The sequence below is a fragment of the Leucoraja erinacea genome, chromosome 7, assembly GCF_028641065.1.
Source record: "Leucoraja erinacea ecotype New England chromosome 7, Leri_hhj_1, whole genome shotgun sequence".
NCBI classification, from domain to species: Eukaryota; Metazoa; Chordata; class Chondrichthyes; order Rajiformes; family Rajidae; genus Leucoraja; species Leucoraja erinaceus.
In genome coordinates, this window is record NC_073383.1 from 59,039,384 (window position 1) to 59,063,001 (window position 23,618).

General features: G+C 41.4%; 1 protein-coding gene across 1 annotated transcript in view; it reads right to left on the reverse strand.

Annotated features, from left to right (window-relative positions):
* The window catches only part of LOC129699151 (low-density lipoprotein receptor-related protein 1-like), an 877,455-nt gene that overhangs the window by 219,433 nt on the left and 634,404 nt on the right, over positions 1–23,618 (reverse strand). Inside the window, exon 49 of the mRNA XM_055638819.1 lies at positions 1,101–1,288. Coding sequence (XP_055494794.1) covers positions 1,101–1,288 — 188 coding nt within the window. The remainder of the gene's footprint in view (positions 1–1,100; positions 1,289–23,618) is intronic.

Consider the following 23,618-nt stretch of genomic DNA (forward strand, 5'->3'; position numbering starts at 1 on the left):
GGTCTGAAGCCGAGGGAACACTTGACAGAAGTTTATAAAATTATGGGAGGCAGAGATAAGGAAAAGAGCCCGAATCTCTTTGTAAGGGTCGAAATGTCAAATACTACAGGACATTCCTTTCAGGTGAGAGAGGGAAAATTAAAAGAAGCTGTGCAGGGAAAGTATTTTACAAAGAATGTGGTGGGTGCCTGGAATGCACTTCCAGGGGTTGTGGTGGTGGAAGACACAATAGTGGCATTTAAGATACTTTTAGATAGACATGAATATGCAGGGATTGGAGGAATATGTATCACATGCAGGCAGATGAGATTAGTTTAATTTGTGCACATTTTTAGCACAAACGTTTTGGGCCTTAAGGGCCACTCATGTGCTGTTCTGTGTGTACTTGTGTCACACTGTTTCTTTTGCTTGCCATCCAATCACAGACATTCCCTTTGTTCTTTCCACCCCTCTCTCTTCCCTTCAATACAAACAATTATTTTAATACATAATTTTTCCTCATTCTGATGAAAGTTCTTCAGTAAACTTATCCATTTCTCTAGAATTGTTGATTAACCTCTTGAGTGTTTCCAACAGTTACTATTTTTACTTTAATGCTTGTTGCTGGGGGGCATGTAGTAAGACACAGAGTACTGGTGTAACTCAGCATCTCTGGATTACATGAATAGGTGACGTTCTGGGTCAGGACCTGAAACGTTACCTATCCATGTTCTCCAGAGGGGCTGTGTGGCTCGCTGAGTTATTTCAACACTTTGGGTCTATTTTGGAAACCAGTTCTTGCAGTTCTCTGTGGCAACATATCTGAAAAGCTGCAGAGCAAATGTTAATTGAAACATTTATGCAGGAAAATAGAACAAAATATTCCAGATCACGAGTTTGTGATTCATTTATTTGTTGAATTTGTCTCAAAATTCAATGGACTAAATTGAAGGTAACTAAACAAATAATTGTATTTAATTACCAGTAATTAACAGGAATACCAATGTCTGACATCAAACGTCAGCTTGAATTTGTCTCTCAATATCTTTTCAACAGAAATCCTCATCAAGCCTTATTATATTTGCTGACAATATTCAGATTCAGTTTAAATTTGCACGAACCTTGTACCCGATTTTAAAGTCCTGACAGTCTTGTGAGCATCCGCTGATGCGCTTGTTTGCACATTCATTGACATAGCAGTTGCTTTCATCTGATCCGTCTTCACAGTCATTATTCTTATCACAAGTAAGGGTTTCATTTATACACTTCCCATTTTTGCACAGATAAAAAGAATTGTTGCAATTTCTTCCTGAAATTAAATGAAAAGAAATGCCAATATATGTTATTGCCTTATAAAGGTCAACTTTCCCTTGGCAATCTTAACTTCCTGCAAATAAGCAGCATTAATAAGTAACTATAAGTATTTATTAAATAAAAATAACTATGAAACCTTATGATTCACTGGAAAAAAAAATCTTTCTTGGTTAGATTATGATCAGCAACAGACATTCCTTACACTTTGTCATATGATTGGATGGGGGCTATTTATGCAAATTACTCCACCAAACAAGTAGATATTCTTCTTCTTCTTGCGTATGGCGTGCACAGCCGAAAGTTGTAGGACAACTTGTTCTATTTGATCTTATTTGATTGTGCACGCCGGGTTGATTGCATTAGTCAAAACAGGGCGGAGACCACGTGAAGGTTGCAATCTTCCACCCCCAAGTAGATATTGAACAGATGTAATTCTATCGGGATCGATCATCTTGTTTTTGGAGACAAACAAACAACTGAAGGGAAATGCAGAATTGATTTCAGGACTTGACTTTTCTGAGTGTGCGCAAAATTGATTAAACTCAATATCCATTTCTGAGTTTTGTTGGTGTATAAATTGAATATGCTCTCTTGCTTCCCTGCACATGAGACGCCTACATACAGATGGCATTGGGCACACACCAGTGACATTAATCAGTGTGTAATTACTGCTTTATGTGACTGCTGCTACATTGAAGCGTTATAAACACTGAATAAATAACATAGATGTCAATCAAGAAAGCAGGTATTAACAGCAGAATAAAGGCCTGTTTGGCCATTAGGTAAGGCAACAGAATTTACCTGAACTGTCATTTCTTTGTACCTGGAAGTCATCCAAGGATTATTCTGCAAGGGGTGAATGCCTCCCATGCTTCAGATAAGGCTCACTATTTTCTTGGAGTGACCCTTCCGGTCTTGAACCTGACCCTTCTGGTCTTTAACTTCACCTGCCACTATGTCCTCATTGCCAGAGTGAGGCCACATGCAAAGTGGAGGAATAGCACCTCATATTCTGTTTGGATAGCTTCCAAACCAACGGTATGAATATTCAATTTTCCAATTTTAGGCAACCTCTCACAATACCCCACTCCTCCCCTTTATCCCCTACACCTCTTCCTTTCTCTTCCTGTTCCCTCTCCCTCCCTGTGATCCACCTGGATTTCTTCCATTCCCCTACAACTTATCTTACATTCTTTTCTCTGACTTCACAATTCGCAACTCTTCAATCTGTTTGTGTCACATCTTCTATTCTAATCTCCGCCTTGTGTTCCCACCAACTACCTACCAAAAAAACTCCTCATTCTGTCCACCTACTACCTGAGACGTTTAGTTCTGCCTGAAGGATCCCAACCAAAAATGTTGCCTATCCATGTTCCGCAGAGATGCTGCCTGGCCCACTGAGTTACTCCAGCACTTTGTTACCTGCAGAGTTACTCCAGCACCAGTTTACACAGTAAACACAGTTCCTTCATTCTGTAAGCTCACTCTGCATCCATTCAGCCACTTCAAACAATAAGCTGTCAATGCAATCCACTACATGTAACATGAGCAGCTGCTGTGCCTTGTTACCTTGTTACGAGTTCCCACCACAGCAGGTGACTATTCAGATTTTAACATACAGAAATCATGCACAATTACAGTGAGTAATTGTACCAGCATGGTATCATTCTTGTGTGTGATTCTTTGAATACCATGAGCGAATAATAAATCACTTTCATGCCCCTAAAATAACTTGGTGTATATCCCACATGTAGTACAATTGTTGAGTGCATTTCCATAATTACATCTCCCAACCCTTGTTTTGTTATTTGCTGCTAATGCTCAAAATATCATCAGAGACAGTATGATATTCTTAGTGGCAGGAAGAAGTGCAAACAAATGAAAAGAAATAAACTAGAAGCCCAATGCAATTCCAAAGAAATTGTAAATACATATTGCAGAGCGTGAGAAAATAATGAATTTCAAACATTTAGGGATTTTTCTGACTTTTTAAAAATAATTTAAGAGATACAGAGCAGAAAGAGGCCCTTTGGCCCACCGAGTCCACGCCGACCAGCGATTCCTGCACAATAATACTATCCTACACACACTAGGGACAATTTACAATTATACCAAGCCACTTAACCTACAAACCTGTATGTCTATGGAGTGTGGGAGGAAACTGGAGATCCCAGAGAAAACCCATGCAGGTCAAAGGGAGACTGTACAGACAAGCACCTGTAGTCAGTATCAAACCCGGGTATTTGGTGCTGTCAGGCAGCAACTCTACCACTGCGCCACCAGAATGGCTAAAACTTAATGGACTACAGTGGCTGTTCTAAGTATGTGCCATGCACTATTTTTATAATGAGCCATTTATAAAACTATTTTCTATCATAGATACGTTGTTTAAAAACAAGGGGGCAGATTATTATCTCAATGGGGTTAGGTTAGGTAAGGGGGAGTTGCAGCGAGACCTGGGCATCCTTGTACACCGGTCACTGAAAGTTGGCTTACAGGTACAGCAGGCAGTGAAGAAAGCTAATGGAATGTTGACTTCATAACAAGAGGATTTCAGTATAGGAGTAAAGACGTTCTTCTGCAGTTGTATAGGGCTCTGATGAGACCGCATCTGGAGTATTGTGTACAGTTTTGGTCTCCTAATTTGAGGAAGGACATCCTTGTGATTGAGGCAGTGCAGCGTAGGTTCATGAGATTGATCCCTGGGATAGCGGGACTGTCATGAGGAAAGATTGAAAAGACTAGGCTTGTATTCACTGGAGTTTAGAAGGATGAGGGGGATTCTTATAGCAACATATACAATTATAAAAAGGCTGGACAAGCTAGATGCAGGAAAAATGGTCCCAATGTTGGGCAAGTCCAGAACCAGGGGCCACAGTCTTAGAATAAAGGGGAGCCATTTAATACTGAGGTGAGAAAAAACGTTTTCACCCAGACTTGTGAATTTATGGAATTCCCTGCCACAGAGGGCAGTGGAGGCCAAGTCACTGGATGGATTTAAGAGAGAGTTAGATAGAACTCTAGGTGCTAGTGAAGTCAAGGGATATGGGGAGAAGGCAGGCACGGGTTATTGATAGGGGACGATCAGCCATGATCAGAATGAATGGCGGTGCTGGCTCGAAAGGCCGAATGGCCTCCTCCTGCACCTATTTTCTATGTTTCTATGTTTTGATAACATTTAGGATAAGAAAATCAAGAGTAATAACAGTTTGGCGGGGATTTTTTAAAGGAATAATTATATAAACAACAAGATTTATGCAGATTTGGCAGATCATTAAAATTTGTTTCCATTTAATTTCATAATTACCATATTACGAGATACATAATCTTTATCCCATGCTATGATTTCACAATTAATTTTAGTTTTACCAGATATTTAAAACATTTTGGCCATTATTGTACTAGAAATTCAAATCAAAGTTTTATCAATAATTCAGAAGTTTTGTTTTGACTGAAATGACTTAGGATGTTAAAAGTTTGGTAAATATAGAGCCTTCTATGTATGGCCTCAATCACAGTTTGTGCGTACTTAATTCTACAGTAACAGCTACTCAGAGTCATTGATACCTCTAAAACCTGTACTACTCCGATGTTATGTGGGGAGAATGCTTTGGAATGGTCACCCTTTTTGACTCCACATTCAATTAACAGTACTCTTGGAAAAGCACAAAATGCTGGAGTCACTCAGTAGATTAGGCAGCATCCCTGGAGAACATGGATGGCTGGTGTTTTGGGTCAGGACTCAAGTCTGTGGGAGGGTCCTGATGTGAAACATCTTCTGCTTCTTCTTAAGTCCTTTGATCTTCTAGGGAGCATAGGCCATTGACAAATGTTCTCCACCTCACTCACTCCACAACACGTTATATTAATGATTTGGATTAGCAGATTGAAGGTTTTGTGGCCATTTTTGCGGATGATATACAAAAATAGATGGAGGGGCAGGTAGTGTAGAAAAATCAAGGACTCTGCAGAAGGACAGGTTGGGAGAGTGGGCAGAGAAGTGACAGATGGAATATAGTGCAGCAAATTGTGGAATCATGCATTTTGGTACTAGGAATAAAAGTGTAGACTATTTTCTAAATGGGGAGATAATCCAGAAATCAGACGTGCAAAGAGACTTGGGAGTGCTGGTGCAGGATTTCCAAAAGGTTAATCTGCAAGTCGAATCAGTAGTAAAGAAAGCAAACTCAAAGCTAGCATTTATTTCAAGAGGACTAGAATACAATGTAATGCTGAGGCTATATAAGAGGGCTTGTATACAAAAACAGGGATGTAATGTTGAAGCTCTATAAGGCATTTGTAAGGCCGCGTTTGGATTAGTGAGCAATTTTGAGTATCATATCTGAGGAAGGATGTGCTGGCTCTGGAAGAGGTCCAGAGGAGATTTAGACGAATGATCCCAGGAATTAGTATCTTAACCTATATTGAGCATTTATAGCACTGGGACTGTACTCTCTGGAGTTTAGAAGAATGAGGGGGGACCTCATTGTGAATAGTGAAAGGCTTGGATAGAGTGGATGTGGAAAGGATGTTTCCACCAGTTGGAGAGTCTAGGATGAGGTCATAGCCTCAGAATTAAAGGACATTCTTTTAGGAAAGAGATGAGGAGAAATTTATTTATTTAGAGAGTGGTGAATCTGTGGAATTATTTGCCAAAGAAGGCTCTGGAGGCCAAGTCAATGGATATTTTTTAGGCAGAGATAAATAGATTTGTGGTTAGTACAGGTGTCAGAGGTTATAGGGAGAAAGCAGGAGAATAGAGTTAGGAAGGAGAGATAGATCAGCCATGATTGAATGGCGGAGTAGACTTGATGGGCCAAATTACCTAATTCTACTTCTATCACCTATGACCTTATTTCCATGTTCTCCAGCGATTCTGCGTGACCTGTTGTACTACTCCAGCATTTTGTGTCTTTCCTTGGTAAACAGCATAACACACCAAATAAACATATATTCGTCCCTCCACTCCTTCAACATTCTGAAGTGGGCTGATCTCTGCATGATACCTTGTTCCCCCCTCAATCGCAGTCTCTTTTAGTGTGGAACCTTCACTTGCAAATCTGTTGCAATCTTAAGGGCTTTCCAGTACATCTGTTCCATGAACCAGAGCATTCTTTAAGCAAAGAGTAGCCCTCAGGCATTGCAGGCTGAGACCCTGTCCACTGAGCTTTCGGATAATTTGCAACCATTCCAAATAGTCCCTGATGTCAAGTTAGAGATGCTTTAAACAAACTGTTCAAATAAATTTTAAAAAATGGTTCGAAAAGGGAATTCTAGTAAACTAATTGAATAATTAAAGCATATACAATTAAATCATGACAAATAAAAAAAAAGTTTACATTTATCTTCTTAATGAAGATCAGGAGTGTATTCAAATGAATGGGAGAAGGCTTGAAATGCTATTAAGGGTGCGGGCTGCCCTGGATCATATTGCTATTGTACGGGCTGAATGATGAGTCCAAGGGTGGATCAAGACAGGCAATCTCTAACAATCTAACACTGTGTAACGGGAAAGTAAATACAAGCTGAGTCCAATGTTGAAGTTTCTGTCCTCCTGCTTTGACATGGACTCACCACTGATTAAAATGCACTGAAAAGCAAAAAAAATCCAATTGCTCGAGTAACTTAGTGGTTTGGCAGCATCTCTAGAGAACATGGAATGGCGATGTTTTGGGTTGGGACCCATCTTCAGTCTATCTAAAAATACTGCCTGATCCAATGAGTTACTCCAACACTATGTGATTTTACAAACCAGCATATGCAACCCCTTGTGTCCATTTCATAAGGTTCTGCAAGGTAGGCTGCTCTGGTAGGTTAGATCACTAGGTTCCATGGAGAGCAGGCCGACTGGATAGTGAATTGGCTTCATGGAAGGAAGCCGAGGGTGATGGTGGAAGGTTATTTTTTCTGCTGGACGTCTGTGACTAGTAGTGTGCCTCAGGGATAAGTGCTGGGCCCTTTGCTGTTTGTGGTTTATATTAGTGATTTGGATGGGAATGTACAAGGCACGATTAGCAAGTTTACAAATGATACAATAGTTGAGCGGCATTGTAGATAGTGAAGAAGGTTATCAAAAATTGCAGAAGGATCTTGATCAGTTGGGCTTGTGTGCCAAATTAATGGAGTTTAATATAAATAAGTGTGAGGCGTTGCATTTTGCAAAGTGAAACCAGGGCAGGACCTTCACAGTGAATGATAGAGCTCTGATAAGTGTTGTAGAGCAGAGGGAACTAGGAGTGCAGGTTTATAGTTGCTTGAAAGTGGCATCACAGGCAGATAGGGTGGTCAAGAAGGCTTTCATCACATTGGCCATTAGTCAGAAAATTGAGTGTCGAAGTTGTGAGGTTATGTTACAGTTATGGAATACATTGGTGAGGCGAAATTTGGATTATTGTGGTCAGTTTTGGTCACCCAAAACTGACCACAATAGGAATGATTTTGTTAAGCTGGAAAGGGTGCAGAGAAGATTGTTACTTTTACTTTTACTTTATTAATTTATTGAACATGTTAAAAAACACAAACACAAATAAACTTGTAAGCAATAAAAAAAAGAAAATAAAACACAAAGGAAAACAAACAAATAAGTACCTCAAATAATACAAATAATATCGTTCATGTTCAAAAGGGGTAAGAAGAAGTTCGAAAACGTTTCTGGTCCTACCCCCTCTTATTTTCTATACATTTTCATGGAAAAACAAAATAATGGGAACAAATGGACCCAAGATCTAAGAGGATGTTGCCAGGAATTGAGGTCCTGAGCTATAGGGAGACATTAAGTATGCTAGGAATTTGTTCCTTGGCATGCAGGAGGATGAGGGGTGATCTTATAGAGGTGTATAAGATAATGAAGTGAATAGATAGGATAACTGCACAGTCTTTTACAGTATGGGAATTAAGACACAGAAGACATAGGTTCCCCCTGGAAACCGAGGGGAAACATTTTATACACAAGGTACTATCACAATGTTTAAAAGACATTTGGATAGGTACATGGATAGGATATGTTTAGAAGGATATCGGACTAGTATAGAAGGGAAACATTGGTTGGCATTGGCAAGTTGGCCCAAAGGGCCTGTTTACAAGCTGTATGACATGTTTTGCAATGTAGTCTCTCAGCCCTGCACTAGGGTATCTTGCATAAATAGTTTACCATTAATTTATTTTTACTTCATATTTGTGCTTGTACTTCATTTCCAGTAGTGCAAGAATTCTAAGTATATTTATTATTATTTCAATTATTCATTTGAACTGCCTTGGATAAACTAAGTTAAAAGGCTTTTGCCAAACAGTGAGTTGTCGAAATGCTGTCAAGTAGTTTGGGTGCAGGCTCCACTGTTTAAAGCCCACCAAATGTTCATGTCCCGACCTGCCCCATGGCAGTGGAGCTTTGAGCCAGAAATCACAACAAGTGGTAGCTGTGGCAATGGGAAGAGTGCAATGTGTGAACAAGGGAATCAACAATATCAAGCTAATGGACGTGAGCCTGACAGTGGCTTCCGATTTTGCAGCAAAGTGAAGCAAACAATTTTGACCTTAATTCTTTTGCAAGCTTGTAGGCCTAACATGCAGTACTCAACTCCTTTGGAGCATGTCAAGTTATTCTTAGCAGCCAGGTTGACAGAAAGCGAGAGTAACAAATGACTTACTTTGAGGAACATACTAGAAAATAAGTCAGGTTGGTCAATCTTTCATGTCTTTGCAAGCTGAAGAACTGCACATCAAAATATTTTTCTATTAGTGGTTCAACAAGATTTAGAACTCTATCTTGATTTTAATTAACTTAGCTGTTCAGTTTAATATAAGACTGTGTTTATAAAAGTTAGTGTTAATATAATTGTACATTGATCAAATTATTTTATTTAGCTGAGCTTTCATGTTACTGGACTAAATGTATCAATGATTCAGTGCAGGACTGCCATGTGTCAGAGGTGTGTTGAGACCATAAAACTATTTATTGCTTGACTAAATGCCAAATATAAGGATAACAATTTTACTTCAAGAGCAGCACATTAGAATCACAAATGCATTGAGCATTCTAATGAAGAATAAAATGAACCTTCTTTGGATCATGCTAAAATACAGTATTTATCTTACTAAAATTATAACAGGACTATATGCTCTGTTTCTTTTGATAGAAATTGATCCAAGCTTATCTTATCTGTTGCAAGAACAGGATATTGGAATTATCCATCCTGTTTGCATTGCTGGCAATATTTTAATGGAAACCTCAACCCAATCAAAATGTTAAATCTCAGTTGTTTGCACATATGATAAATGAAAGGAAGGATTTCCATGAGATAATTCTTGATCAACTAGAATAATTTAAGTGGAGGAAGCAGAGCCAACCTGTGTCAATGCTGTTTAAAGTAGTTTTTTTTTTCTGAAGATTGTGAAGTTCTTCAGCCAAGTTCTTATCAATCATTTCGAGAGGATTCAAATATAAAAGCAGGGTGGTAATGCTGAAGCCTTATAAAGCACTGGTCAGACAACATTTGGAGTATTGTGAACAGTTTTGGGCCCCATATCTGAGTAGGGATGTGTTGTCATTGGAGAGGATCCAGAGGTTTACGAAGATGATCATGGAAATGTAATAGGTGCTGGTCAGGCCGCATTTGGAGTACTGTAAGCAAATTTGGGGCCCCATATCTGAGGAAGGGTTTGCTGCCTCTGGAGAGGGTCCAGAGGAGGTTTATAAGAATGATTCCAGTAATTAATGGTTTAGCATATGATAAGCATTTGACAGCACTGGGCCTCCTGAGTTTAGAAGATTGAGGGAGGACCTCATTGAAACTTACAATATAATGAAAGGCAAAGATAGAGTGGATGTGGAAAGGATGTTTCCGCTGGTGGGAGAGTAGGATCAGAGGTCATGGCCTCAGAATTAAAGGGCACTTTTTTAAAAATGTGGATGAACTTCTTTAGTAAGAGGGTAGTTCATCTGTGGAACTCATTGTCACTGAGTTCTGTGGAGGCCAAGACAGTGGATATTTTAAAGGCAGAGATAGACAAGTTCTTTATTAGAACAGGTGTCAAAGGTTATAGTGAGAAGGCAAGAAAATGGGATTAGGTGGCAAAGATCAGCCATGATTGAATGGCGGAGAAGACTCGATGGGCCAAATGGCCTAATTCTACTCCTATAACATGAACTCGTGAACTTGGGATGATTAGTTTCACATATGAGGAGTGTTTGACAGCTCTGTGCCCGTGCCTGCTGGAATTTAGAAGGATGAGGGAAAATCTCATTGAAATTTACCTAACAGTGAAATGTCTGATTAGAGTGGCTGTGGAGAGGATGTGAAAATTCTTAAGGGGTTGGACAGGCTAGATGCAGGAATTCCCGATGTTGGGGAAGTCCAGAACTAGGGGTCACAGTTTAAGGATAAGAGGGAAGTATTTTAGGACCGAGATGAGAAAATCATTTTTTACGCAGAGAGTGGTGAATCTGTGGAATTCTCTGCCAGAAGGTAGTTGAGGCCAGTTCATTGGCTATATTTAAGAGGGAGTTAGATGTGGCCCTTGTGGTTAAAGGGATTAGGGGGTATGGAGAGAAGGCAGGGATGGGATACTGAGTTGGATGATCAGCCATGATCATATTGAGTGGCGGTGCAGGCTCAAAGGGCCGAAGGGCCTACTCCTGCACCTATTTTCTATGTTTCTATGTTTTCTCTCGTGGGAAAGTCTAGGACTAGAGGCACAGCCTCAGAATAAACGGAAGTATCTTCAGACAGGAGATGAGGAGGTATTTCTTTAATCGATAGAGATTGACAAGTTCTTGATTTGTAAGTGTGCCAAAGGTTATGGGGAGAAAGCAAGAGAATGGGTTTGAGAGGGAAAGGTAGATCAGCCATGATTGAATGGCAGAATAGACTCATTGGGCAAATTGGCCTAATTCTGCTCCTATGACTTATCAACATGAATTTGCTGCAGACCAATAGGAAAACTACACAAGAACTGCACAGAAAGGTGACAAATTGTCACCTTTTTGCTTCTTGAAAAGCATAGCATAATTGCATTGAAATTAAAATACACAGTTTGTGTTCAAACTTCAGAGAAGTAAATTGCTTAGATTTTTAAGGAATTACAACTTGATGCAAAAAAAAAGGGAAATGAAAAATGTGTACACTTTACGTACAGGTAAATCGTGAAAAAAGATCCTGTTATATATAGTTTCGCAGTAGGTGAAAATACTTTGGGCAACACTTGTGCAATTTTCATTCAAATTGAATTTTACAATTTGAACATAAAAATACAATGGTACCAAAACTCCCAAAATGATACCAGGATTAGATTAATAATCAGAAATAATAATAATAATAATAATAATAATAATAATAATAATAATAATAATAATAATAATAATAATAATAATATATTTTATTGTCATTGCACGTCAGTGCAACGAGATTTAGTATGCAGCTCCAACCGATGAAAAAGAAAAGTAAAATAAATAAATAAGCTGTGTGTCATGACCATCCGAGGGAGACAGTCCAGGGGGGTTGGGGGGCACACCGCAGGGCCGGTTCAGAGCCGCTATAGCTCTTGGAATAAAGCTGTTTCTGAGTCTGGAGGTTCGGGCATAGAAGGCCTTGTAACGTCTGTGGAGGGAAGTAGTTCGAACAGACCGTTACAGGGGTGTGATGAGTCTTTATGGATGCTGACGGCCTTCCTGAGGCACCATGTGTGTGGTAGATGCCCTCCAAGGCTGGTAGCTCTGTCCCTATGATCTTCTGTGCTCTGTGGACGATGTGCTGAAGAGCTCTCCTCTCCGCCTCCGTGCAGCTGAGATACCACACAGAGATGCCATACGTTAATATGCTCTCTGTGGTGCAGCGGTAAAACGTTGTCAGCAGCTGTTGGGGCAGACCAGTCTTTTTTAATGTCCACAGGAAGAACAGTCGTTGCTGTGCCTTCTTGACCAGCGCAGCGGTGTTGATGGACCATGTGAGGTCCTCTGAAATGTGAATGCCCAGAAACTTAAAGCTGGACACTCTCTCCACACTTTCCTCGTAAATGGAGATTGTGGCGTATTCTCCATTATGGGACCTCCTGAAGTCAATAGTCAGCTCCATGGTCTTGGAGGTGTTTAGTGACAAGTTGTTACGTGTGCACCAGTCCGCCAGGTTCTGCACCTCCGCCCTGTATTTTGTTTCATCACCGTTGGTGGACAGCCCAATCACTGTTGCTCTGTGCTCTGTGGACGATGTGCTGGACGACAGCCCAATCACTGTCTGCAAACTTCACGATGGTGTTGGTGTCGAATGCAGGAACACAGGCGTGAGTGAAGAGGGAGTAGAGCATGAGGCTTAGTACACAGCCCTGTGGTGTGCCGGTGCTCAGGGTGATAGTGGAGGACAGATGCGGGCCCAGTCTCACTGTCTGCAGTCGCTCTGTCAGAAATTTCAGGATCCAATCGCATATCGGCGAGCTGAGGCCTAGCTGGTGGAGTTTGGTGGTGAGCTTGGTGGGGATGACCGTATTGAATGCAGAGCTATAGTCAACGAAGAGCATCCTCACATAGTGCCCTGTCTGTCCAGGTGAGTCAGGACAGTGTGAAGAGCCAGAGATATGGCATCCTCTGTTGATCTATTTGCCCTGTATGCAAATTGATGAGAGTCCAGTGAGGCAGGGATGCTGGATTTGATATGGGAGAGGACCAGCCTTTCAAAGCACTTCATTGGCATTGGAGTTAGGGCAACCGGGCGGTAGTCATTCAGGTTGGTGACTTTGGACTTTTTCGGCACCGGCACTATGGTGGCTGTTTTCAGGCACTTGGGGTATGCCTTTAGAGGTTTTGTCCATTTTATTTAAGCATTTGAAACAGATCATCAAATATGATTGGCAGCAACATTTTGAAGTAGATTAACATAAATTCTCTTTAGTCATCTGATAAAATTCTTAAGCATCCCTTCATGGATAGCAGATAACATAATTTTACTCCGTAGACTGGAAATTAGTTTCAGTGATAATAGCAATCACATTAATTCATTCATATGATAGCACTCTTCAGCTATTTTAATGGGAACATTAGTTTATTTAACATAATTTTTGCAATGAAAGTCTATGTTTCAATAAATATATCCTAGTATAAATGCTGATTTAGTTTTTCTCTCAGTCATGTAGCTGTAACATTGACAAGCCATCTGCCTTAATATAGAATCGGCATTTTCACCATAACAGAATCATAATGTTGAGGTACTTCAAGAAAAAAAAAGTGATTTTATGAGACTTCATTTAATTTTATAGGTTATGGCTCTTCAAATGTTTTTCCAATTGGTAATGAGTATTTCTGTCTGCGTCAGCATTTCAATATTGAATTCCAAGATCTCACCAGTTGTTGGATGGAAATAAATTATTCACATAATTCCAATTATTTATCAAATAGTTGAAACCAATATTTTCTGGTCATTAATCTCTCTGTTAAGGGAACAAGTCATCCCGCTCCACTGTATTGGGGGCTCCGATTCACCTGAATCACATTTTATCATTTTCTCCTTTGTACCAATGTAAAAATGTCCAAGCGTAGTTAGTGTAGTAGCCATTTATCTTAACTCAGCATGATATAACTATAACCAGTTATCTTTAAATTCTATCTGCCTGTAATTATGTGGGTGGGATTTATTACGTAGTCGGAGGCGTGTTTGAGGCTGGGATTCTAAAGCAGACATGCTAGTAGCTTTTAGTTTTAGTTGGAGGAAGCATGGAGGAGAAGTCACAGATTTCGACCATACACGAGTTTGACTACGAGTAAGATCAAAATGTACTTAAACAAGAAGAAGTTTTTTGAATGAATATCTTACTGTTTTTACTACGACAATAAAGAAACTACTAATCAAAAGACTGCGCTTTGAAGATTTATCTTTGGACGGCTTTGAATGTCTTGAATGTGGAGAGCTCGCATGCATAACAAAACTATCTACTTACCCCTGTCTTCAATCATAGTGGCTAGAGGAAAGATTCCTTGAACGATATAATAATCTGCCAATACATCTAGTCGAAAGCTACCTGACAGACAGGAGGTAGAAGATGGACAGAAGGTTGGGCTGGATCTCTGATGAGAGATCACTGCCAGAAGAATTGGTTCTGAAGAGGAACTGAAGAAAATAAATCTCAACCAGAGATTGGCTTAGAGAACCTACCTGACCGGTAGGTTAATGGACAGCCACGCGACTTATCTGAAGATTGAAAACTTCACCACGAGAGTGTGAGTAAGAACAGCTATTGTATTTGAAAGCCGGAACGCTTTAATTTAGAACAGCTTCTTATGAGATGCTGTGAAAGATCAACAAACGTCGTATTTTTATTAGTAAAATTACAGGCTCTTATAAAAGAGTCTGGAGAAGTATTAGAAGTCTGCGTCAGCATTTCAATATTGAATTCCAAGATCTCACCAGTTGTTGGATGGAGATAAATAACGCAGACATGAGGCCTTACTTGAAGGATGTCAAGATACCGAAAATAAATTCTTGTATCGACCTCCATGTTGGAACAAATGCTTTGAAAGCATTGGAACCTATACAGACTGTGAGGGCCAAGGTGATGGACCGTTTGCTGTGAAAACCCTACTAGGATAGGTTATCTATGGCTCCTTGAGAAGGAACAACGACAGCAGGAACCAGAAGAACTACCCTGCCGCTGCTGTTAATCAAATATCTACTGTTAAATTAGAAAAGCTATTGATCAAGCAATACAATCATGTCTTCAATTACCAGTAAGGAATCAAAATAAATGTCCAGGGAAGAGTTAAAGTTCTTGGATATTATGAACTACTCAGTAAAGAAGAATAGATGGACACTACTGTCTGGATTTACTTTTCAAACAAGAAAGTGTTAGTCTGCCGAATAATTGTCGTATGGCAGAGCAACGCACCCAGAATCTGAAACGCAAGTTTGGCAAGAATACAAAATTTCATGAGGAATATACGTCTTTCCTAAAGGATATGATTGACAATGATTATGCCGAAATTGTACCAACAAACTAATTAAATCAAAGTGATGAAGAATTTTGGTACATTCCTCACCATGGGGTGTATCACTCGAAGAAAGGGACCTTGAGAAACATAGAAATTAGGTGCAGGAGTAGGCCATTCGGCCCTTCGAGCCTGCATCGCCATTCAATATGATCATAGCTGATCATCCAACTCAGTATCCCGTACCTGCCTTCTCTCCATACCCTCTGATCCCCTTAGCCACAAGGGACACATCTAACTCCCTCTTAAATATGGCCAATGAACTGGCCTCGACTACCCTCTGCGGCAGAGAGTTCCAGAGATTCACCACTCTCTGTGTGAAAAAAGTTCTTCTCATCTCGGTTTTAAAGGATTTCCCCCTTATCCTTAAGCTGTGACCCCTTGTCCTGGACTTCCCCAACATCGGGAGCAATCTTCCTGCATCTAGCCTGTCCCCCTTAAGAATTTTGTAAGCTTCTATAAGATCCCTTCTCAATCTCCTAAATTCTAGAGAGTATAAACCAAGTCTATCCAGTCTTTCTTCATTAGACAGTCCTGACATCCCAGGAATCAGTCTGGTGAACCTTCTCTGCAATCCCTCTATGGCAATAATGTACTTCCTCAGATTTTGAGACCAAAACTGTACGCAATACTCCAGGTGTGGTCTCACCAAGACCCTGTACAACTGCAGTAGAACCTCCCTGCTCCTATACTCAAATCCTTTTGCTATGAAAGCTAACATACCATTCGCTTTCTTCACTGCCTGCTGCACCTGCATGCCTACTTTCAATGACTGGTGTACCATGACACCCAGGTCTCGCTGCATCTCCCCTTTTCCTAGTCGGCCACCATTTAGATAATAGTATGCTTTTCTGTTTTTGCTACCTAAATGGATAACCTCACATTTATCCAAATTATACTTCATCTGCCAAACATTTCCCCACTCGCCCAGCCTATCCAAGTCACCTTGCAGTCTGCTAGCATCCTCCTCACAGCTAACACTGCCCCCCAGCTTAGTGTCATCCGCAAACTTGGAGATGTTGCCTTCAATTCCCTCATCCAGATCATTAATATATATTGTAAATAGCTGGGGTCCCAGCACTGAGCCTTGCGGTACCCCACTAGTCTTGAGGGTAGTCTTTGACTGTGCTGCAGTCTTCAAAGGAACATCACTTACCCGGCAACTACTGTAATGTCCTGACCTTACCAACTCATTGGAGTTCTTATTAAATTCAGACAAGAACCAATTGCTTTGATGGCTGATATTAAAGCGATGTTTCACCGTCAAAGTATCAGAAAAACACATTGACTACTTCCGATTCTTATAGTGGCCTGAAGGGGATGCACAACACGATCTTGTTGAATACTGGATGAAGGTACATCTCTTTGGAGCAGTGTCATCACCAAGTTGTGCAAACTTTGCATCGAAGAAGACCGCAGAGGACAATAAAGTGCACTTTCCGGAAGAAGTGATAACCCCTGTGAAGGATAATTTCTCTGTGGATGATAGCTTAAAATCCTTGTCTATGGAGCAGGAAGCAATTCAAATGGTAAAACATCCGACTTCCCTCTGCAATAATGGAGGATTACCAAGTAGATCAGCAACAGCCGTGTTGTATTGGGAAGCATTCCGATATATGATAGAGCCAAGGAGACCAAGGAGTTGGATTTGGACAAAGACAATGTGCCAAAGGAAAGAGCATTGGGACTGCACTGGTGCATTGAAACAGATGTGTTCATGTTCAGAATCTCAATTCAAGAGCTACCATGTACTAGAATGGGTATCCTATCCGTGATTTATTCAGTTTACGACCCTCTGGGATTTCTGGCACCATTTACACTGCCAGCCAAGTTAATTTTGCAGGATCTTTGTAAGGAAAAACTTGGATGGGATGAGAGTATAATACAAACTTCATTACACCGATGGACAGATCTCAACAAGATCTCAGAATTTAAAGTGGACCGGTGCATGAAGCCTACAAGCTTTAGTAAGATCAGAAGTGCACAGCTGCACAGCTGCATTATTTCTCAGATGCCAGTGAAAGTGGCTACGGTATTGTTTCATATCAAAGACTAGAAAATGATAACAAAGAAGCACGTGTTGCATTCTTAATGGGAAAGGCCAGAGTGACACCGTTGAAGCAAATGACAATTCCCAGATGGAACTTACTGCCACAGTCTTAGCTGTTAAAGTTGACATATTGCTGCAAAAAGAACTACAGCTTCAACTGGAAGAATCTATCTTCTGGACTGATAGTACTTCACCAATTAGAACAAACATTTGTTTTGACATTTGTAGCAAAAATAATTTATTTTGTATTGGGAGCAATGAAAATATGTTAACACAAAGGTAAATCCTGCGGATGAGGCTTCTAGAGGACTAACAGCAGACCGCTTCTTAGGCAATAAGAGGTGGATCAATGGACCAGAGTTTCTCTGTAAGCTGGACAGAGAATGGCCAAACTTGAGCTAGGATTTGAAATCTCTGCTAATGACGGAAATTAAACAAAACATCGCAGTGAATGTTATTGCTAGAAATCCTATTATTTTCTTGAAGGATTTTCACACTTCAACAACATTGTTACAACATATTCATGAATTGATCGGACATGGAGGAAGAAGTTTCATGCTGTCAAAACTTTTGTGTTTTGGACTATATACTGGGTATCATGCCTGATGTTAAGGGTTTGGTGCGTACAATTCTGACTAAGAACAATGTTTTAATAAAGCCAATAACTAAGTTAAGCTTGTTTCTAGAAGGCAAAGTTGAAGATGGTAGAATCGCTAAAGAAGTCTGAATACTGATATATAATGCATGCTATTTTAAAAATATATATGTTAAGCCTTTATAGCTACCTTTTTGATGGCTATTAGTAATTGCCTCGTTATATACGCAGAACAATTAAGGGCCGATATGTAGTACCCATTTAGCTTACCTCAGTATGTTATAACTATAACCAGTTACCTTTAAATTCTATCTGCCTGTAATTATATGGGTGAGATTTATTACATAGTCGGAGGCGTGTTTGAGGCTGGGATTCTAAAGCAAACGCGCTAGTAGTTTTTAGTTTTAATTGGAGGGAGCATGGGGGTGAAGGCACAGCTTTCGACCATGAATGTGTTTGTCTACAGGAAGACTCGTGAAGATTTTTCAACATGTTGAAAAATGTCCACGAGAGCCCCGAGTATCGACGAGTGGCCATTACCGTAAATCTCCGAGTTCGAATCAGGGCAAACTCGGGAGAGCTCTTGGAATGAACTCGTACCGTGGGACAGGGCTTTAAGCATCTTCACATATCTAAAATCTCGTAGCTTTCGCACATTCACATTTGTCTCCTCTAGAGTATCTCTCGCCATATTATTATTATTTTAGTTTTTATTTTATATTTTATGGAAAATGTGCCGGCTGTGCAAATTTAGTGGATAATTACTCTTTATTATTCGTTGTTTGTCTGAAACACGTATTTTCATTTTTGTTCTCTTCTCAATGCTATGAGTCACCCAGACGCTGATGCGCTATTCCCAAACCTCTACTGCTTTGAAGATGTCCAACAGGATCTGATCTTGGGGGAAATCACTAAGAAATACTTTGGCTGCAAGTTCACTGAGTAGAGAAAAATAAATTCAGCCTTCATCTCAATTCTGCAGGCACCATCATTAGTGCTGCTTTTTCCATTTGTTATGCAGTTCTCTGGTATTTCAATCAGTATAACTCATTAAAGGTGTATAGTATTGCATTGCTGTTTGCTGAAGAAAATCATCTCTAGTCCCTTGAAAAAGAATAGAGAGAAGGAATGGGCCGCAAAGAACTGTCTTTTTTTTGTTGGACCACATAGTTTCTGCCCTCCCCTCCCGCAGAGGGAAAAGCAACAACCTAAAACTAACAGCTTCATACCAAACAGACACAATATCTTCACTCTGGGTTTCTACTTTAGATCATTAACTGAGTGCAAGAAGACCTTTTGGCACTGCTTGAAAACACCTTTTACAGCAATATTTAAACTGACATTATGTCACAGCCTGAATGTCTTTGGAGGATCTGAAGCATAATACAGACTAATAGTGATTTTATCTGCACAATTAAACTGTTGCACATTAAAGAATAACAAGTATGACACTGTTTCAGCAAAGATCAAATGACAGGAGAATCAAGTTAAGATTCAAAATATGACAAAGACTCATCCAACTGAGTCAATCCTTACTAACATCTGGGCACTTGCCAAAAATTGTCAAAGCTGTACGAAAGTCTCCTCAAGCCATGCATGGTGCATTTATATCAATAGACAGGATCAACTATATCAGTCTATCACAGACAATTCCTCCACTATCTCTGGCTATTTCCTGTTCAGGTACCTACAATGAGATGTGAATTGACTTGAGAATCCCCAACATTGTTGAATACCTAGACATCTAATTATCACCCTGTCAAATGTAGGAATGGAAACTCTTTTTCTCAGTTAACGAATCAACAATGTGTGCACACAAAGCAGAACTTGAAAGGAGTAGTGGTGGCAGCAAAGGTTTAAGTTGGGGAATTTCCATTGAAAGTAGCTCAATAGAACCCGTTCTGGCCAAAGATGAGCAAGCCCTGAATACCATAGCAGGCAGGACTTGTAGCAAATGATGAGAAAAATAACAAAGGAAAAAAAACTGCCTGGCTTCTTCTTCACCTGAAATGGATGTCAATGGCAATATTGGCAGAAGTATCCACCACTCAGCACAATGCCATCATCACACTGAGTATATATTCTATTTTGTTAAATATCTCCACCTTTGCCCTCATAGAAAAAAACAATCAGATCAGATAAAGCAAATCAAAACTGAACAATACTGGGTCTAAGTCATCAGCATCCAAGGTAGATTTAGTTTAGAGATACAGCGCGGAAACGGGCCCTTTGGCACGGTACCCGGACGTGGCGCCGACAGACAAGACGCCGAAGTAAAGAAGTTGAAGCCAAAGAACCGAATGGAAATGAGGCCGAAACGCCAATAAACCAAGAGTCAAAAGACGAAACACCTACTAACCGAAAGGATGGGACGCCTAAAAGCAAACTTACCGAATGGCTGCTCTGTTGAAAAGCCACCTACCCAAAAGATGGCGTCGACTACAGGCCAAAGGACCGACTGCCGCTCAACAGAAACATCCAATAACGGACATGATGTTTCCGGGGAGCGGGACGTCAGTGATTGGTCCAGACCCCCGCGTCCATCACATCACAGTGAAGGCATGAACATTGTCCCACCGGTTGGGTCACTGTGTGACAGCAGCCTCAACGGCTGGGTCACTGTGTGACAGCGGGCTCATGGGCTGGGCCACTGTGTGCCAGCAGCCTCACCGATCTGCCACTGTGTGGATGCAGTTTCGGCACGCAACGTCACCCATTCCTTCTCTCCAGAGATGCTGCCTGTTTTGTGCATGGGAGCTTGGGTGCGTTCCGCAATCTCCGAGACGGTAATAAATAAAACGTCTGTCCCCGTGGCTGGGGTGAATCACCTGGTGTGGGGTTTGGGTCCGATAGCGGTGACTGAGGGATGCTCCCACAGGTGGAGACGGAGGAGAGAGAGAAGGGGGAGAGAGAGAAGGGGGGGGCGGATGGGGAGAGAAGGGGGGAAGAGAGAAGGGGAGAGAGAGAAAGGAGGGAGAGAGAAGAGAGAGAGAGGGGGGGAGGAGAGAGAGGAGGGGAAGAGAGAGGAGGAGAGAGAGAAGAGTTGCGATAGAGGAGGAGAAATAGAAGAGGGGAGAGATTGGAGGAGAGAGAAGAGGGGAGAGAGAGAAGGGAGAGAGAGGGGGGGGAGAGAGAGAGGAGGGGAGAGAGAAGGGGAAGACGGGAGCATGGGGTTCATTTTCTCACACGCCATAGATGACTGGGCAATCTGAACCCAAGCACCAAGTTGAAAGTGGCCGAAGGTGCGCATTGCTCGGGACAGCCCCCACTCTCCCACGGCCACCCTCCACGGGCTGCGGGTCGGGTGGAGCGGAGGTGTGGGACAATGTTCATGCCTTCACAGTGATGTGATGGACGCAGCGGTCTGGACCAATCGCTGACAAGTCCCACCCTCCCGGCAACGTCTTGTCCGTTATTGGATGTTTCTGTTGAGCGGCAATCGGTTCGTTGACCTGTAGGCGATGCTGCCTTTCGGGTAGGTGGCGTTTCGATAGAGCGTCCATTCAGTAAGTTTGATTTTAGGCTATCCAGCTTTTTGGTTCGTTGGATTTAAGGCGTCCCGCCCTTTCGATTAGTTTGTATTTAGGTGTCCCATCCTTTCGGTTAGTAGGCGTTTCGTCTTCAGACTCTTTCGGTTTATTGGCGTTTCGGCCTCTTTCCATTCAGTTCTTTGGCTTCGACTTCTTTGCTTTGGCCTCTCATTCATCGGTGCCACGTCCGCACACGCTTCGGCACAGTAAGTCCGTGCTGACCAGCGATCCTCATGCATTAACACAAGCCTAGGGACAATTTACACTTATACCAAGTATACAAACCCAACTCAATTAACGTACAATCCTCTACATCCTTGGAGTGTGGGAGGAAACTGAAGATCTCTGAGAAAACGTCACGGGGAGAACGTACAAACTCTGTTCAGACAGCACCCGTAGTTGGGATCGAACATGGGTCTCTGGCGCAACAAGCGCTGTAATGGCAGCGCCATCGTGATGTCAACAAAAAGCAGAAGCACACCAGCTAACATAGAACATAGCACAGTACAGCACAGAAACAGGCTCTTCAATCTATAATGTCTGTGCCCAACACAATAGCAAGTTAAACAAATTGCCTGCACGTGATCCATATATGTCCATTCCCTGCATATCCATGTACCTATCCAAAAGTCTATCAAATTCCACTGTCATAGCAGCCCCCAGCACCACCGCTGGTGGGGTATCCAGATACACACCTTTCTCTGTGTAAAATTTCCTTGCTCAGCACATCTATCTATCTATCTATCTATCTATCTATCTATCTATCTATCTATCTATCTATCTATCTATCTATCTATCTATCTATCTATCTATCTATCTATCTATCTATCTATCTAAAAGTCTCTTCTTGACCACTTCCTGTCTGCGCTGTATATTGATTTTAGAAAAAAAACGCTATGATTTTTGGCCATCCCAGTCCGTTCCGGGGGGGGGGGGGGGGCAGTACTATAAAACCCCAGATGCCTGGAAGTGAGCCATTCACCCTGGAAGATTGCGAGGGAGAGGCCACAACTGTGATTCTAAGGTGTGAATCAACTGAACTGTGAGCCTGCAATGTACTTGCAATAAATGATTTGTTAGCCCTTAATGAAAATGCAAAGAGCTGTTTGGCCTGCCCTGTGCTTGAAACTGTAGTGGAAATGGAAATTAAATGAAAATACAATGAGCTGTTTTTAGCCTGCCCCGTGCTTGAAACTGCAGTGGAAATGGAAATGTAATGAAATGAAAATGCAATGTGCTGTTTGGCCTGCCCAGTGCTTGAAACTGCAGTGGAAATGGAAATTAAATGAAAATGCAATGAGCTGTTTTTGGCCTGCCATGTGCTTGAAACTGCAGTGAAAATGGAAATGTAATGAAAATGCAATGAGCTCTTTGGTCTGCTCTGTGCTTGAGTCTGCAATGGAAATGCAAATGAAATGAAAATGCAATGAGCTGTTTGGCCTGTCCTGTGCTTGAAACTGCAATGGAAATGGAAATGAAAATGAAATGGGTCATTTGGCCTGCCCTGTGCTTGAAATTGAAATAAAATGAAATGAGTTGTTTGGCCTGCCTGAAACCACTACTTTTGTCCCACAAGGCCCCTATTAGCTGACAAACCAAACAATTTTGCCCAAAGTGCTCGTATTAGGCCAGGAGGAGCATTTTGGCACAAAAGGTCTGTGCCAGGCCAGGAAAAGCCCAGAAAAAGTGCCAATCACTGAGATTTCACTCAGTTAAAAAAAAGAGCCCATTTGGCCCATCCATTTGCCAATGTTCGGCACGGCCCGAGATGGCCTGTTTTCCGTGCTGTAATTGTTATATGGTTATATGGTTATAGGCCTGTTCTAGCCCAGGAGGAGTCTCTTTGGCCCATCAGTTAGTATTCCCAATGCAAGTATTAAACTTCACCCCAGTAGTTTTCTCCCTCCTTTCATTGGCTCCCTGTGAGATCCAGGCCAGGATAGACTTCCCCCTTCATTGTTGTGCTCTGCAGAAAAATATGAAAAATGTCTAAAATTGATTCTCCACCCTCTCCCCCTTTTCTCTCACAGATTTGGGTAGAATTTCTGGCAGTTTCTGAGCTGCCAGCCCACCAGGCCTGAGTGACTGAGCTGCCAGCCCACCAGACCTGAGTGACTGAGCTGCCAGCCCGCCAGGCCTGAGTGACTGAGCTCCCAGCCCAAGAATCCATTTGGCCCACAGTGT